Source organism: Bos indicus x Bos taurus, chromosome 21 (genome assembly GCF_003369695.1).
Source record: "Bos indicus x Bos taurus breed Angus x Brahman F1 hybrid chromosome 21, Bos_hybrid_MaternalHap_v2.0, whole genome shotgun sequence".
Taxonomy (NCBI): domain Eukaryota; kingdom Metazoa; phylum Chordata; class Mammalia; order Artiodactyla; family Bovidae; genus Bos; species Bos indicus x Bos taurus.
In genome coordinates this window covers 7,477,734-7,493,850 of record NC_040096.1, presented here as the reverse complement: position 1 = coordinate 7,493,850, position 16,117 = coordinate 7,477,734, and the positions used below count along the sequence as shown (strand labels likewise).

Sequence of the window (16,117 nt, the reverse complement as noted above, 5' to 3'; positions counted from 1 at the left end):
CTGCTGCTACTGCTAAGTCGCTTCAGTCGTGTCCGACTCTGTGCGACCCCATAGACGGCAGCCCACCAGGCTCCGCCGACCCTGGGATTCTCCAGGCAAGAACACTGGAGTGGGTTGCCATTTCCTTCTCCAATGCAGGAAAGTGAAAAGTGAAAGTGAAGTCGCTCAGCCGTGTCCGACTCTTCGCGACCCCATGGACTGCAGCCTAACAGGCTCCCCCGTCCATGGGATTTTCCAGGCAAGAGTACTGGAGTGGGGTGCCATCGCCTTCTCCGAATAAGCTTACTACTTGATCACTAACCTTGGCCATATTACAGAAAACCACCGGGTCTCAGTTGTGACCGTCAAACGAGTATAATAATAGTATCTGTGTCATAGGATTGCCATGAGAGTTAAGTGAGATAACCTGTCCACAGATCTTAGAACCTTGCCTGGTACACACTGGGTGTTATTCTTCTAATTTCTTAACGTATGTATTGAATACGAGGACAAGTGCGTCAGTGAACGTATGAACAAAAGAACTAATAAATTACTGACTGTCCCTGAGGCCGGAGCCAGCTAAACCACCCTCTCAAAACTCTGAGCACAAACCTCCACCTCAACCGTAACCCCCGAAGCCAGAGCCGGAAGCAAGGACCGAGCCGGAGGCGGGGCCAGTAGCAGAGAAGCCGCAGTTTTGACCAATAGGCACGTCGCTTGGAAAACGAGCATCTCGCCTGACCTATCGTAAGACGGCGACCACAGGGGCGTTTTATCGCGAGCTTCGTCGCCCGGGCTCACTCCTCCCCCAAAATCTGAAGAGAGGGTCCCGCCCCGCCCAGCCCCGCCCCACTTTCGCCCGCGCCCCGCCCCGTCGCCGCCGGCGCTCCGCCCCGCCTGCCGAGCCCGGGCTAGCCGTCCGGCGCCCCTCAGCTCAGGAGCGCTGGCTTCGCCGGCAGAGGTGAGTGGTGCTTCGCTGCTTCGGGTGCCTCACGTAGCAGTGCCCTGTGGCCCGGCCGCTGGCCAGGCAGGCCGAGCCTGGCAGAGGCGTCGGGCCGCAGCAAGTGGACCTTGGCCCGAGCGGGCCCACCCGGGCCTCGGGTCTCCACTGCCGCCGGGCCCTCCTAGCCCTAGGTGGTCGCAGAATCCCTTCACCGGATCAGTGAAATCCTTTCTGCTAGTCTCGCTGCTTCCAAACTCTAACGGCGAGAGTGCTTGGTTAACTGGGAAAAATGGCATGTGTTCTGCCTGACTTCTGCCAGCCTTCTCAGTACTGAGAAAATAACAAACGCTTTTATTGTACGATTTTAATCCTCTAATATCCAATATTAGGAAGTTGGAGTGGGTATTCCACCGAGTTAAGTATGGAAGTCAATCGAAGGTACTCCTTTCCCTTTAAAACACACCTGCTTAAAAGTGTGTGGAATTTTCTTAAGGTGGAAAGGTTTGTTTGCTTTAAACAGTAATAGAGTGGATTGGTGTTTACCTGTCAGAAAACTCCTATGTAGGTGCAGTTGCATACAGCTAATATTAAGTGCATCATTTGCTTTTAATTGTAGATCAGAGGTACCGAAGGGAGTATGTGTGAGAAAATTATCCTGTACTGCCAATGAATGCATTTGGAAAACCATTACCATTATTTATTATTGACAGCTTTCAGATTTCATTTGTGTAGATTTCATCTGCCAAACTGCATTTTAACAGAATGTAGTGATGTTTTTACGGAGAAGGCAATGGCACCCCACTCCAGTACTCTTGCCTGGAAAATCCCATGGACGGAGGAGCCTGGAAGGCTGCAGTCCCTGGGGTCTCTATGAGTCCGACACGACTGAGCGACTTCACTTTCACTTTTTACTGTCATGCATTGGAGAAGGAAATGGCAACCCACTCCAGTGTTCTTGCCTGGAGAATCCCAGGGACGGGGTAGCTTGGTGGGCTGCCGTCTATGGGGTCACACAGAGTTGGACACGACTGAAGCGACTTAGCAGCAGCAGCAGCGACGTTTTTAAAGCAGTCAATCCTACCCATCTCTGCAGGATTTAGAAGGAAAGCCATCAGGTTATGCTGTATTCTCTCACTGGATCTAACCATCAAGGAGTGTGGGCTGTGCTTTGTGGTCTTAAATTTGTGTAAGCTTTGCCTACCGTTTAAATAGTAATAGGAAGAAACACGGGCCCTACTGAAGTTCATGAAAGGCTGCACTGTAGAAGAATGCACAGGCTTTGAAGTCGTTCATTTGGGTTGGAATTCTGAGGAGTTGCTTTCTGAGAAAACTCAGTTTCCTCATCTATAAAACAGGCTAAATAACATATATCGCAATGCAGAATTTTAAGGATTGAGAGATCAAAGCACATAGAAGGCTCAGCCTATAGTATCTACAAGCTGACCTTAGATCAGAGATGAAAAACACTCTACTGTGCAGTGTTACTCACATGGCCTACTTTCAGCAGTTCATCAGCTGTTTGAGGGCCTGCTTTGTGCTAGAGGCAGGAATACAAATGTGAAGAAAACAGTGGGATCTCTGCCCTCAGGAGCTCATGGTACAGTCTCTTGGCTAGATTTATAATAGATAGATACATCAATAAATATATAGATTATAAATTGTGGAGAGTCCTACAAAGAAAGAGGAAGAGAGAATCATTTATTTGGGATGGAGAGGTGATTTTACATTGAAACCTGAAGGGTGTTGAGACAGTGTTTTCAAGGCTAAGAGGAGAGCAGCAAGTGATGTGAAGAGTGCGGCCCTGAGAAGCACTAGAAAAGCCCAGGACTTTGGTGAGAAACAGGAAGGGTGCTGCCAGGCTGAAGGAGTGGGTGGGGCCAGGTTGTGGAGAGCCCTCAATACCTGGCAAGTTTGATTTTTCTAAATAAACTTTTGAAGGTTTTTTTTTTTTTTTTTAAGAACTCATGTGAGTAGGGAGTGAATTTACCTGAGAAAGAGAGGGAGACATAATTGAATTTACTTTTTTAAAAGCTCCCTGCTAAGTGGTTAATGTATTACAGATTGACTAAACACAGGGAGACCAGTAAAATATATGGCCAGGCAGGAGATGACTGGTTTTCCATTTTGGCAGATGGAGAAATGTGCATTGATTTGAGGTGTACGTTGGAGATGGAAACCATAGGCCTTGTGATGGATTGGAGGTGGTGGGTGACTCATTCATGATAGGTGGGTGGAATCATTCTTGACTTCAGGCTTTCCTGGTGTTTGGAAAGACCGGGAGAGATTTGGATAGGTGATGAAAATAAAAAACTCCTATTTGAAAGTGTTAAGTTTGAGGTGTTTCTGAGACACCTAAACTGCTTCCAGTTTACCGTTTAAGTGAATAATTACCCAGGAAGCTTCCCCTTCCAATAACGATCATCAACGTTATTTCTAGCCTAGTTATCCTTGCTTCACAGAGAGAATTAAGATGTGGAAAGATTATCTTGTTTAGAGTCATGTAATATGTCTCATAAAAATAGGGAAGTGAGTTGCTAGTATAAAAATGGGAAGGTATTGGACTCTCATGCTCCATTGGGGAGATTATTGAGTACTCCATATTCTCTGCCCTTTCATATAAAATAGCAGATACTTTCCTATTAGGAGTTAGAGTTTGGAAATAATGGAATATAAATGAAAAGTTACAAAGCACTGCTTACTGAAAGCTTATGTTACTACATTTGTACTAATTTGGTGTCAATTCTCAGTGAAAATTTTTCTTAAGAAAAAACATTTTCTTTGAAAGGTATTTTCCTTTGGAGAGTTTGAGGAAGTGTGCCCAAGTAAACGAGAGCAGAATCTTTGAACAAAGCTCAACTTGATTTTAGTGTTTTACCGTTTCCTTAGTATCTTGTAAAATCCTGTTGGTCTGTGTTTGCAAAGACTTCAGTCTGGACACACTTCCCCACCCAAAGAAAAAAAATCCTTTATTCCCTTATGAGCTGCTTGACCTTCGGCGGATTATTGTAGCTCTGAGCTTGTTTCTTTTTGTGGTGATTGTGAAGTTTGTTTCTGCCCTGTGTCTAATTGATAAGATGGCAAATCTTATTTCTCCTCCTACCCATGTAGGAGGGAATTTAATCTGTTCTGGGTTCTGGCCCTTACCAATAAATTGTTGTCTCCATTTTATATGTTAGGCAGCTGAAACCCAGAGAGGTTGTATTTCCTAGGGCAGTATTTCTTCTTTCACTGAAAGAATAAAGTAAAACTATGTTCCCAGGCCTGTTTCTTTGCTACTTAAGATAATCTGCAAAGCTAAGAAGAGAGGAGAATGAGGAGAAAAGAAAGAAAATATTACAATGTAGAACAATATTTAGATAGTAAGAAGCGAAGAAAATGAAGCTGTAAATGATCTAGTCATATTAAATATTTTAAAAATATTTTAAGCTAAAGACAAAATGAGGTACGAAGGAAGGAAATGGCTTTGCTGTGTCTGATTTTTAAGTTCTTTCTTTAGTTATGTGTTAGGAAACTGGTCTCTCTTCTCTTAGATAGGGATTCCTATCTCAAGTTCAAGAACTATTTTTTCAAATAGGACTATTCTACTAAGTAGTAAATATTGTTTAAATAGTGAGAGTACTTTTTTATTAGTTATTCATTTTAATCTTTTAAATATGTATGAAAATTTAGTTGCTGTGAAATAAAAATGTAGGAATTGATGTATAACTCTCCTTTTAATGTCTGCAAATAGCTATATATGCTAACTGGTTTATTTGGCAGCTTTTGTTACCAGTATCATAATTTTCAGGTTTTTTGTTCTCTTTAGAAATGGATCCATTTTGACAAGATGTAGTACTGCAGCGTGCCTGATGGAATATGTTCAGCCATGGCATCCGAACTTTGTAAGACGATCTCTGTGGCAAGGCTGGAAAAGCACAAGAATTTGTTCTTAAATTACAGGAATCTGCAGCATTTCCCATTGGAGTTACTGAAAGATGAGGGACTACAGTACTTGGAGAGACTCTACATGAAAAGGAACTCCCTTACAACCTTGGTACAGTATTACATTACATTTTTTAAAAGTTATTTATAATGTAGTCCTGATCAAGATATGTTTTATGTATCTTAAGATATCCAGAACCAAGATGTATATCCCCTCTTACTGTGTAAACGTGTAATAAAAGTACATATACAGTGGTGGAAATTATTTAGGTAATTACTTAGGTGGAAATTCACTAATTCCTGCAGTTACAAAGTTGCAGGAGTTGTATAGGAAAGCAAAATATTCACTAATATACCACTTAGTCCCACACACTACTGCATATAAGATAGATAGCCAACCAGGACTTACTGTATAGCATAGGGAGCTCTACTCAATATTCTGTGATAACCTATCTGAGAAAAGAATCTGAAGAAGAACGGATATATGTACATGTACACCAGATCACTTTGCTGTACACCTGAAACTACTGCAGCGTTGTGAATGAACTATACTACAATAAAATTAAAAAAAATTAGTCCCCATTCAGAAGCCCCTCTTCACTTAGTCTGTGCGTCTCTCTGGGCCTGTGCTTTCTTTGCTGTTAAGATTCTTAAATGATTTATGGATGTTATAGTATCCAATAGACCAGTTAAAAAATAAGGAAGAGAAAGGCCAACAAGGATGACTTTGATTTAGAGGTATTTAAAAAGATAATAATTTGAAGATTAAAATACTAAAATTAGCATTAGAAGGCTTGATGTGTTTTGAGCATTTTGAAAAACTCCAAAACCAAAAAATCTACATGATTGCACTGTGAAAATCAAATGACTTTGAGCTATCACCCAATTTATTGGGGAAATTTTTGCCACAGAAGCCAACATTTTATGATATTAAAAAAACTAAAATATATTTCAAGAGAATGTCTCTGTCAAACTTTTTATTCCCAATATTTACCATGATATTTGGTCTCTGTTTTAAATGAATTTGCTTTATGTGGACTTTTCTGATTATCATTGAACCTCATTTAAGTTTTTCACGTTGAATTCTAGTTCTTATTCATATTAGATGATTTATGAAGTCTTATTGTTTCTTTGTGAATGGGCCCTTCTTCATTGCCTTCTCTGAACGTATATGAGTATCTGAAAATATACCTTACTGACTTCATATATATGGAGTGTTTTTCTGGAAAAGTTTTTAATCTGTGTAAAATATCTACAGTGTGTAGAAAGCATTGCTGTGTCTGAAAGTAAATGTAAATCTATCTTTCAGTTTTAGTCTTTGGCATATTGGTGTATGGGGCTTCCCAAGTGGCACTAGTAGTAAAGAAACCGGTTGCTAATGCAGGAGACGTATGCAATGTGGGTTCGATCCCTGGGTCAGGAAAATCCCCTGGAGGAGGGCATGGCAACCCACTCAAGTATTCTTGCCTCGAGAATCCCATGGACAGAGAAACCTTCAGTCCATGGGATTGCAAAGAGTCGGACATGACTGTAGCAACTTGGCACACACACATATTGATGTATGTTATTTTGCATGCCTAGATTTTTTCAAATTAAAATGTTCACTTTTCAAACCTTAATAATCGTATTAATCCTTTTTGCAAGATCATCATTCCATAAAGTGAAACCGTATTTATGTAGTGTTTTTTACCCGCTTTGGAGAAGAAGTGGTATAAGAAATAATTTGTCAAGAATTATAGCCTAGATTTTCTTATGTTTGTTGTTAATATACAAAGAAAAGGTTGTGAGTGGATTACGTCTCAAACAGTCATAGTCTACTGCGGTAGAAGTAATTGACCTTTGCTTATAAAACTAACAATAAACTTCTGGTTTTGTGGCCATTTCTTGCCTGAATTTTTCTGTTTATGAAAAATTTAAATATCTACTATTTTAACTGATATAATGGCTTCCAAACATACATTTCAAGTTCATTATTTGTCACCTTGTTTGTTGAAGATTAAATTGTTGCATATGTTTATAATGATAGGTGTATGTATTTTATTTTAATGGTTTCTCTTAGCTGGAACATTTGATTCATGTGTATCAAAGAGCTTTTTCAACTGTGAAGTGCGATACAGATATCAGTATGTGAGAATGGTAGCAACCATACCATTCCCTGACTATGCTGAGCATAAGACAGCTTATTTATCCAGTAGAGTCTGCGAATGGCTTCCTGCACAGGTTTTGAAAGCAGATGGAACAGTACTTGCCCTTGTGTGCTCCAAACTAGTGAGTTCAGGCTTTTGGAATATTTGCTGGTGTTATTGATAGGGTATATTTCCTATAGAAATAACATTTAGTATGTGAAATTTGACTTACAAATGCAGTAGTGTCCAAAAGAAAAAACATTATTGGAATCATACAGTATCTCAAACACATTAAGAATTAATTGGCTTTTTTTTTTTTTGAGGAAGCTTGAGAACTTGCCAGTCATTTCCATTTCCACATTGTTTTGTTATTTTTTATTAACGTTGTTTTATTGTGTTTAAATGTCCTGTCCTCAGCATTCCCCATTTCCCCTACTGATACGAAGCCTCTTGGTGAGAAGAGGAGTCACTGAGGCCTGACTTCTGTCCTTCCTTTTTCTATTTAAGTTGCTCTGTATCGCACTGTGGTTTGTATTTGTAGGATGATTGTGTGTCAAATGCTCAGAACTTGGGGAATGCCCATTTTAAAATGGAAGGACAGTGAGAAAGAATAAACTTTTTTATATATAAAAGAATAACTTCCTATATTACCTATGAAAATGATATGTGCCCTATAGCAACCAATATAGAGGAAGACATGGAAAGTAGTTGTTTCTCTTTCTGTTCATCCAGTTCTGTGCTTTGGAATAACCAGTATTTATAGTTGGATTGTGTCCTTCCACTACTTTGCTTCTGTTTATATAATTATATACTCTGTATTTTTTGTCTTTTTAAAAAACAAAAGGGAATCATACCTATACATATTTCTCTGCAGATTTCTCTCTTTACTTCATTCTTATTCCGCTAACTTCTAGGCCAAAAATTATACATACATCCTTGTATTTAGGATCAAATCTCAAAAGCAAGATTGCTGGATCAAAGGATAGGCATGTTTTACATTTTCAAGTATTTTTGAGCAGTATTTTATTGTATAATATTACCATTTATTTGTATATCTGAAAAATCATAAAACTTTTTTAATATGAGTTAATTTATATAGGAATACTGTTATATAATTAATAGGTAAATAAGAAGTAGTTAGGAAGCATTGTGATTTTGGTTCCTAACATTTATCTTAGAAAATGTTTTGAAGAATTTTTCTATCATTATTTTAAATGCTATTCAAAATTATTAAGTCTCTGATCTTTGTGGTAGTTTGATATTAAGAGAATAGGAGATACAGGTTCTGTGTTTGTCGTAGGCATCCACATAGTTGTTAGATGAATAAATAAATGAATATAAAGTAGAATAGTGTTAAGGACTATAGTACAAGTATATGAATTCCAGATTGAGAATCTTTTATCCAGGGACTCTGTCTTAAATTCTGTATCCCCGGGCCTGGCCTACTGCCTAACATATGCAGGACACATCATCTAATTCTATGGATCAGGATTGTAAAAGACTTTTTAAGGAAGGTGCTATTTGCATTGATCCTGAAGAATGACTTTGACAGGAACTTGGGAGGAAAACTATCACTTATTCATTCACCATGTATTTATTGAGTACTTACTGTGTATCCAGTATTCTTCAAGGCGCTGACAATCAGTACCTCATGGAACAGATTCTTACTCTCATGGAATTTTTGTTTCTTGACTTCCCAAACTGAAGAAAAAAATATTAACTGAGATTAAATGGCAGAAGATTAGGATCAATATTTGTCCAAAACTTTAGTGACAAAAGGTGATGGTGACTGTGACAGGGACTGTGTTAGAAGCTCTGGAGAGTGGAATGCAAGTTTGAATTGGTGAGGAGGAGATGAAAAACTAGATAACAAGGTTAGTGGGTCTAAAGATTTGGTTTTGATTTGAAAAAGCAGGCATAGCCGGAGGGTCTTGACAAAGAAGGACACTTTTTCTTTCTCCTTTTTTATTTTCTTTCCTCTTTACTTACCCCTCTTCTCTTTTCTAAGAGGAATGAGTTGAGCCTGTGTAAATGCTTATGGGAAATCTTCATTAGAGAGTTGAAGATACAGAAATAGGAAATAATTAAAAGTTCAGGATTTCTAAGAAGGTAGGAAAGGACGGGCCCCAAAGTACAGTTGGAGGGAGGGAATGACTGTGAAATGGTATCCCTTCCTCCTTTAACAAGAGAAAGGAAGGATAGGTGCACAGGAAGATACAGACTGGGGGGCAGACAGTTTTTGTCTGATGACCACCACTTGGGGAGTGAAGATCTGTGGAGAGTGCAGGTTTGAAATGATTGCTGTGAAGAGTCATGGCAGTTTGTTTTGAGAAAGGTGGTAGAACTGTTGGGATTATTCAGCAAGCAGTTGATAACTAGACTTATGGTGGAACCATCTGCTTGTTTAGGGAGTTTTTCCCTGCAGTTCTTAGCTGTCTGAGGTATAAAGAATTTGGGATGTCGCATTTATGCAGGCTGAAGTTTTTCCAGGTACAGAGGGACTAAGGAGGTTTAGGATTTTGGCAAGAGTGATTAAAAGGGTGGGGCATGGAGTCTAAGCTGAATTGGAGGCAAAGAAAGAAAGGAGTGAGTGAATAGGGAAAATGAAGTGGGTCCAAAGGATCCCGACTTATACTGGGCATGATTGAGTGAGCCATCCGGATGGATGGGATATTCTGGTCGTGGAGAGAGACTTAGTCATGGAGAAGTTTCAGATGATGACAGGTTATGACTGTGCAGGCTGAAGGGGGCTGGGGTAGAGCCTACCTTGTCCCCTTGCATCCCAGTCCCTGCCCTTGCTCCCCACCAAGTAGCTGGGATCTGTGTAAGAGTGAGAGAAGGAATATAGCATGGAAGCAGAAATCAACAGTGGAAGCATTTGAAGTCTGCAGTCCCAGGAAGAGAGTATTTTCATTGTTTGGTAACAGAACTTAGTACTAGGAAGTAATAGACCCAGATCTTACATGCTTAATCTCTTTGGAGCTTAGTTCCTTCTTTTAAAATAAAAGGTGGCAAGTGACTTGCATGGAGGAAAAGAACTCAACCTGGAAACAAAATTATTCAATGATCTGCGAGTTTCTCTTAATGAGTGCAGTAGGTAGAAGGCCGTCCTGGGGATGTGGAAGAGTGACCTCCCCAAATAACTGATGGAGCTCTCCTGTGTTGCCAATTTTATTTATAAATATGAATGGGTAGAAAAAAATGGCATGTAAATTTTAGATGAAATAGGGTGGTTTGGCGTGCTGCGGTTCATGGGGTCACAAAGAGTCGGACACGACTGAGCGACTGAACTGAACTGAAGAGCAATAGAGTAGATGGATCCTGATTAAGCAGTTAATCTATGCAACAGAAAAAAACTTAAAAATGATACCCGTCTGAGCTTGAAGGGAAGAAGAGGTATATCCATCATAATCCTGAATTGGGGTGACAGAGTAAGGTGCAGATGTATTTCTTTGCTACTGGCCCAGAAGAAAACATTCCTGACCTTCCCCCATCAAATATGATCAGGCAAATCATAAAAAAATACAGAGAGTCAAAACACAAAACGATATTTAACTTTTAGCAGAAGAAGTGGTAAAACATTGATCATCCTTACCTAGTAGATTGAAAGAGGTTAATTGCTGATATTGAAGATTATCAACACTGTGTGTGTTGAAGACAATGGGGAGCAGATGCTCTCACATACTACTGGAGGGAGTGGAAATTGACTCAGTGTTTTTGGTTTGTGGTTGGACCATATCTAGCAGAATTTTACATGCACATATGTTTGAACTAGCATTTTGACTTGTGAGAATTTCAGTTCAGTTCAGTTGCTCAGTTGTGTCCTACTCTTTGCGACCCCATGGACTGCAGCACGCCAGGCCTCCCTGTCCATCACCAGCTCCCGGAGCTTACTCAAACTCATGTCCATCGAGTTGGTGGTGCCATCCAACCATCTCATCCTCTGTCATCCCCTTCTCCTCCTGCCTTCAGTCTTTCTCAGCATCAGGGTCTTTTCAAATGAGTCAGCTCTTCACATCAGGTGGCCAAAATATTAGAGTTTCAGCTTCAGCATCAGTCCTTCCATTGAGTATTCAGGACTGATCTCCTTTAGGATAAACTGGTTGGATCTCCTTGCAGCCCAAGGAACTCTCAAGAGTCTTTTCCAACACCACAGTTCAAAGATCAATTCTTGGAGCTCAGCTTTCTTTATAGTCCAACTCTCACATCCATGGGAGAAGGCAATGGCACCCCACTCCAGTACTCTTGCCTGGAAAATCCCATGGATGGAAGAGCCTGGTAGGCTGCAGTCCATGGGGTCGCTGAGGGTCGGACTCAACTGACTGACTTCACTTTCACTTTTCACTTCCATGCATTGGAGAGGGAAATGGCAACCCACTCTAGTGGGGTTTTTTGCCTAGAGAATCCCAGGGACGGGGGAGCCTGGTGGGCTGTCGTCTGTGGGGTCGCACAGAGTCGAACACGACTGAAGTGACTTAGCTAGCTTAGCTCACATCCATACATGACAACTGGAAAAACCATAGCTTTGACTCGATGGACCTTTGTTGGTAAAGTAATGTCTCTGCTTTTTAATATGCTGTCTAGGTTGGTTATAACTTTTCTTCCAAGGAGCAAGCATCTTTTAATTTCACAGCTGCAGTCACCATCTGCAGTGATTTTGGAGCCCAGAAAAATAAAGTCAGCCACTGTTTCCACTGTTTCCCCATTTATTTGCCATGAAGTGATGGGACTGGATGCCATGATCTTAGCTTTCTGAATGTTGACCTTTAAAGGCAACATTTTTACTCTCTTTCACTTTCATCAAGAGGCTCTTTAGTTCTTCACTTTCTGCCATAAGGGTGCCATCATCTGCATATCTAAGGTTATTGATATTTCTCCTGGCAATCTTGATTCAGGTGGGCTTCATCCAGTCCAGCATTTCTCATGATGTACTCTGCATATAATAAGCAGGGTGACAATATATAGCCTTGACATAATCTTTTTCATATTTGGAACCAGTCTGTTGTTCCATGTCCAGTTCTGACTTTTGCTTCCTGACCTGCATACAGATTTCTCAAGAGGCAAGTCAGGTGGTCTGGTATTCCCATCTCTTTCAGAATTTTCCACAGTTTGTTGTGATCCACATAGTCAAAGGCTTTGCCGTAGTCAGTAAAGCAGAAATAGATGTTTTTCTGGAACTCTCTTGCTTTTTTGATGATCTAGCAGATGCTGGCAATATGATCTCTGGTTCCTCTGCCTTTTCTAAAACAAGCTTGAACAACCAGCTTGAACTTTCATCTGAACATGAAAGTTCACAGTTCATGTATTCCTGAAGCCTGGCTTGGAGAATTTTGAGCATTACTTTACTAGCATGTGAGATGAGTGCAATTGTGCAGTAGTTTGACCATTCTTTGACATTGCCTTTCTTTGGCATCGGAATGAAAACCGACCTTTTCCAGTGCTGTGGCCACTGCTGAGTTTTCCAAATTTGCTGGCATATTGAGTGCAGCACTTTCACAGTATCATCTTTTAGGATTTGAAATAGCTCAACTGGAATTCCATCACCTCCGCTAGCTTTGTTCATAGTGATGTTTCTTAACGCCCACTTGACTTCACATTCCAGGATGTCTGGCTCTAGGTGAGTGATCACACCATTGTGATTATCTGGGTCATGAAGATCTTTTTTGTACAGTTCTTCTGTGTATTCTTGCCACCTCTTCTTAATACCTTCTGTTCTGTTAGGTCCATACCATTTCTGTCCTTTATTGAGCCCATCTTTGCATGAAATGTTCCCTTGGTATCTCTAATTTTCTTTACCCAACAGAAAAAACAGCCAAGTGAACAAGGATACTCCTCACAACATTGTACATGATGAAAAATTGTGGAAACCTAAGCTTTTATCCATATGGGCTGGGTTAAAATCAGATAGCAGCTACCATCATTTGAGGTGTTACTAGGTGCCAAGCACGGTTTTAAGTAATTTATATGTGTTAATGTAATTAATCTGCAAGATAATTATATGAGGTAGGCACTATTATTCCTGCTTTATAGACAAGTAAACTGAGGCATAAAAAAGAATACATCAAACTTAGTAGAGATGATAGCTGTGGAAGAGGGAGGCCACAAGAGTTGGGATAGAAGCTCTAATAAACAGAGCCTTACACTTAAGTGTTTATAGTAAAAGAGAAGGGTCCTACTACTGAGTTTGGTTTATATTCTTTTCAGTAGATATTTATGATTTTTATAATTAAACATGAAAATGAGTTTGTTGGAATTTGCTGGTACTAGGATCTTTCCCAGCTCTCAGATTTATTAATCAGTGAGTCTAAACATTTTGATTTACAGTGATGGTGATGCTTGCGTTTATGCTCCTTGAAGCTGGTGGTTGGGTTGAGGGTGGAAAGTGTTGATGACTGAGAAGTCATCCAGCTATATGCTCTACCTGCTTTGAATTTGGTAAGAGTAGTATCTAGATCAAATGATCATCAGAACACCTTGAAGGGAAAACCAACAAAGAGATGGTAAAAATGAGCACCATGCAATCAAATGTGCCAGAAGAAGTAGGGAGAGGGAATGATTTTGTTTTTGTTTGATGGTGTCATTTTGAATTCCAGCAAAGGACCTCTGTTTCCCCCTAATTTGTCAGACCCTTGCATCTTCCACAGCCTCCATAATGACCATGAATGCTGTGTTCTCGAGTTAACACTGTACAGAAACATCTTAGTTATTTCTAAACCTGAATGCATGGAAATAGCCCTGTCTGTGTTTTAATGCTTATTTATAATGTATGCTGCTGCTGCTGCTGCTGCTAAGTCGCTTCAGTCGTGTCTGACTCTGTGCGACCCCATGGACTGCAGCCTACCAGGCTCCTCCATCCATGGGATTTTCCGGGCAAGAGTACTGGAGTGGGGTGCTATTGCCTTCTCCCTAATGTATGCTATAGACCTGCAAAACATTCATTACAAATGTACCAGTAACTATCTCAGTTAACACACCTGTGCCTGAAAAGTGTGAGTTTTGTTATCAGTTGAGTCATTCAGTCATGTCCAACTCTTTGCGACCCCATGGACTGCACCACATCAGGCTTCCCTGTCCATCACCAACTCCCAGAGCCTACTCAAACTCATGTCCATCAAGTTGGTGACACCATCCAACCATCTCATCCTCTGTCATCCCCTTCTCCTCCCGTCTTCAATCTTTCCCAGCATCAGGGGCTTTTCCAATGAGTTGGTTCTTCTCATCAGGTGGCCAAAGTATTGGAGTTTCAGCTTCAGCATCAGTCTTTCCAATGAATATTCAGGACTGATTTCCTTTAGGATGGACAGGTTGGATCTCCTTGCAGTCCAAGGGACTCTCAAGAGTCTTCTCCAACACCACAGTTCAAAAGCATCAATTCTTCGGCACTCAGCTTTCTTTATAATCCAACTCTCACATCCATACATGACTACTGGAAAAACCATAGCTTTGACTAGATGGACATTTGTTGGTAAAGCAGTGTTTCTGCTTTTTAATATGCTGTCTGTGTTGGTCATAGCTTTTCTTCCAAGGAGCAAGCGTCTTTTAATTTCATGGCTGCAGTCACCCTCTGCAGTGATTTTGCAGCCCCCCAAAATAAAGTCTGTCACTATTCCATTTTTTCTCCATTTATTTGCCATGAAATGATGGGACCAGATGCCATGATCTTAGTTTTCTGAATGTTGAGTTTTAAGCCAACTTTTTCACTCTCCTCTTTCACTTTCTTCAAGAGGCTCTTTAGTTCTTTTTTGCTTTCTGCCATAAGGGTGGTGTCATCTGCATATCTGAGGCTATTGATATTTCTCCCAGCAATCTTGATTCCAACTTGTGCTTCATCCAGCCCAGCGTTTCTCATGATGTACTCTGATATAAGTTAAATAAGCAGGGTGACAATATACAGCCTTGTTGTACTCCTTTTCTATTTGGAACCAGTCTGTTGTTCCATGTCCAATTCTAACTGTTGCTTCTTGACCGGTATACAGATTTCCCAGAATGCAGGTCAGGTGGTCTGGTATTCCCATCTCTTTAAATCAAAGGTATTTTTCCTATTGAATGTTCAGATTTAAGTATTTTGTCCTCTCAGTGTTACTGGTTGGTTGTCAGTAGATCCTTGTCAGATAGTAAACAAACTATTTGAAATAGCTTGGAAAATTAATGTTGACCTATAATTTATTCTGCTGAATCACAGAATTTTAAAGCTAGGTGGAGCTTTGTAGATAATTTAGGCAGTTTGTCTCTTTGAGGTAAGTAAGCTTAGAAGAGGTTAATAGATGGATCTCAAGTCATTTTTGTGGCCAGTTAGAGCAAGACACAGGTCTTCTAATTTGTAGTTCTGTCAGTGCTGCTTTTGTAATTCTGCAGGTACTTGTTGGTGACCTGTTTCTAGCCTCGCACCATGTAAAAGTTTAACTACATTTATCCACTGTGGAACAATGAAGTGTTCCACGTTAAGTGAATTTTCCTGGTTACCTCTTTGAAGTTTACTTCCTGAGTTTTACTGTGAGTCTAATTGTTCTTGATAGAAATACTTTTACAACATGCATCATTCTGTACATTCTTAAAGAAATATAGGGAACATGACTTAACCCACTCTTCCTGACTTGTAGTTTTGGCCTGGGGAATTAGGAGAGAGTTTAGAAAGACGTGACAGGGATACAGACCTTTCACTCTAGACTCTATCCTTATGTACTTGAGGGATTCCGTGTACAAGCAGAAGGCTTGTACACATTTGTGTATGTTTCCATACGTTTAAATTCATTTTCAAGCATTCACTATACTAAAAATGAGGCACCTATGCACCAAGAGTGAGATACCAGTTTCTATATGTTAGTCCCATCAAATCAGTCTCTCTCTCTCTCTCTCGATTGATAGATGAATATAGATAAAATGTATTTAAGGTGTTTGAAATATCATGCTGTGAGCTTGGAACATTGTTCCTTCCTGAAACAAGCAGTTGTGTCATAAGCATATAGGATTGTAAAGGCTAGGTGTATTTTTAAATGGTTAATCTGGCCTTATGGAAAAGTGTTTAGTATTCTTTTTTGTGTGTCTATTTTAACTTTGAAAATTCCATTTATAAAATCATTGAATGCACATTAAATAGGTTTTTAAAAAAAATAGAAAGTAGGTAGGGGCAAATGATGATCCAGTCTTC

The 16,117-nt window shown here is 40.1% G+C and overlaps 1 protein-coding gene across 4 annotated transcripts in view; it reads left to right on the top strand.

Moving 5' to 3' along the window:
- Window positions 1–830: 830 nt before the first annotated feature.
- LRRC28 (leucine rich repeat containing 28) overlaps window positions 831–16,117 on the top strand; it is a 196,169-nt gene continuing 180,882 nt past the window's right edge. For 3 of the 4 annotated variants that reach the window (XR_003507308.1, XM_027520678.1, XM_027520677.1), the window contains exons 1-2: window positions 838–940; window positions 4,728–4,955. Coding sequence is in view for 3 of the 4 variants with exons in the window: in XM_027520678.1 (XP_027376479.1) it covers window positions 4,788–4,955 (168 nt within the window). In the remaining variant the exon portion in view is untranslated. Of the gene's footprint in view, window positions 941–4,727; window positions 4,956–16,117 lie in introns of all 4 variants that reach the window. The other variant, XM_027520676.1, reaches the window with a different exon arrangement.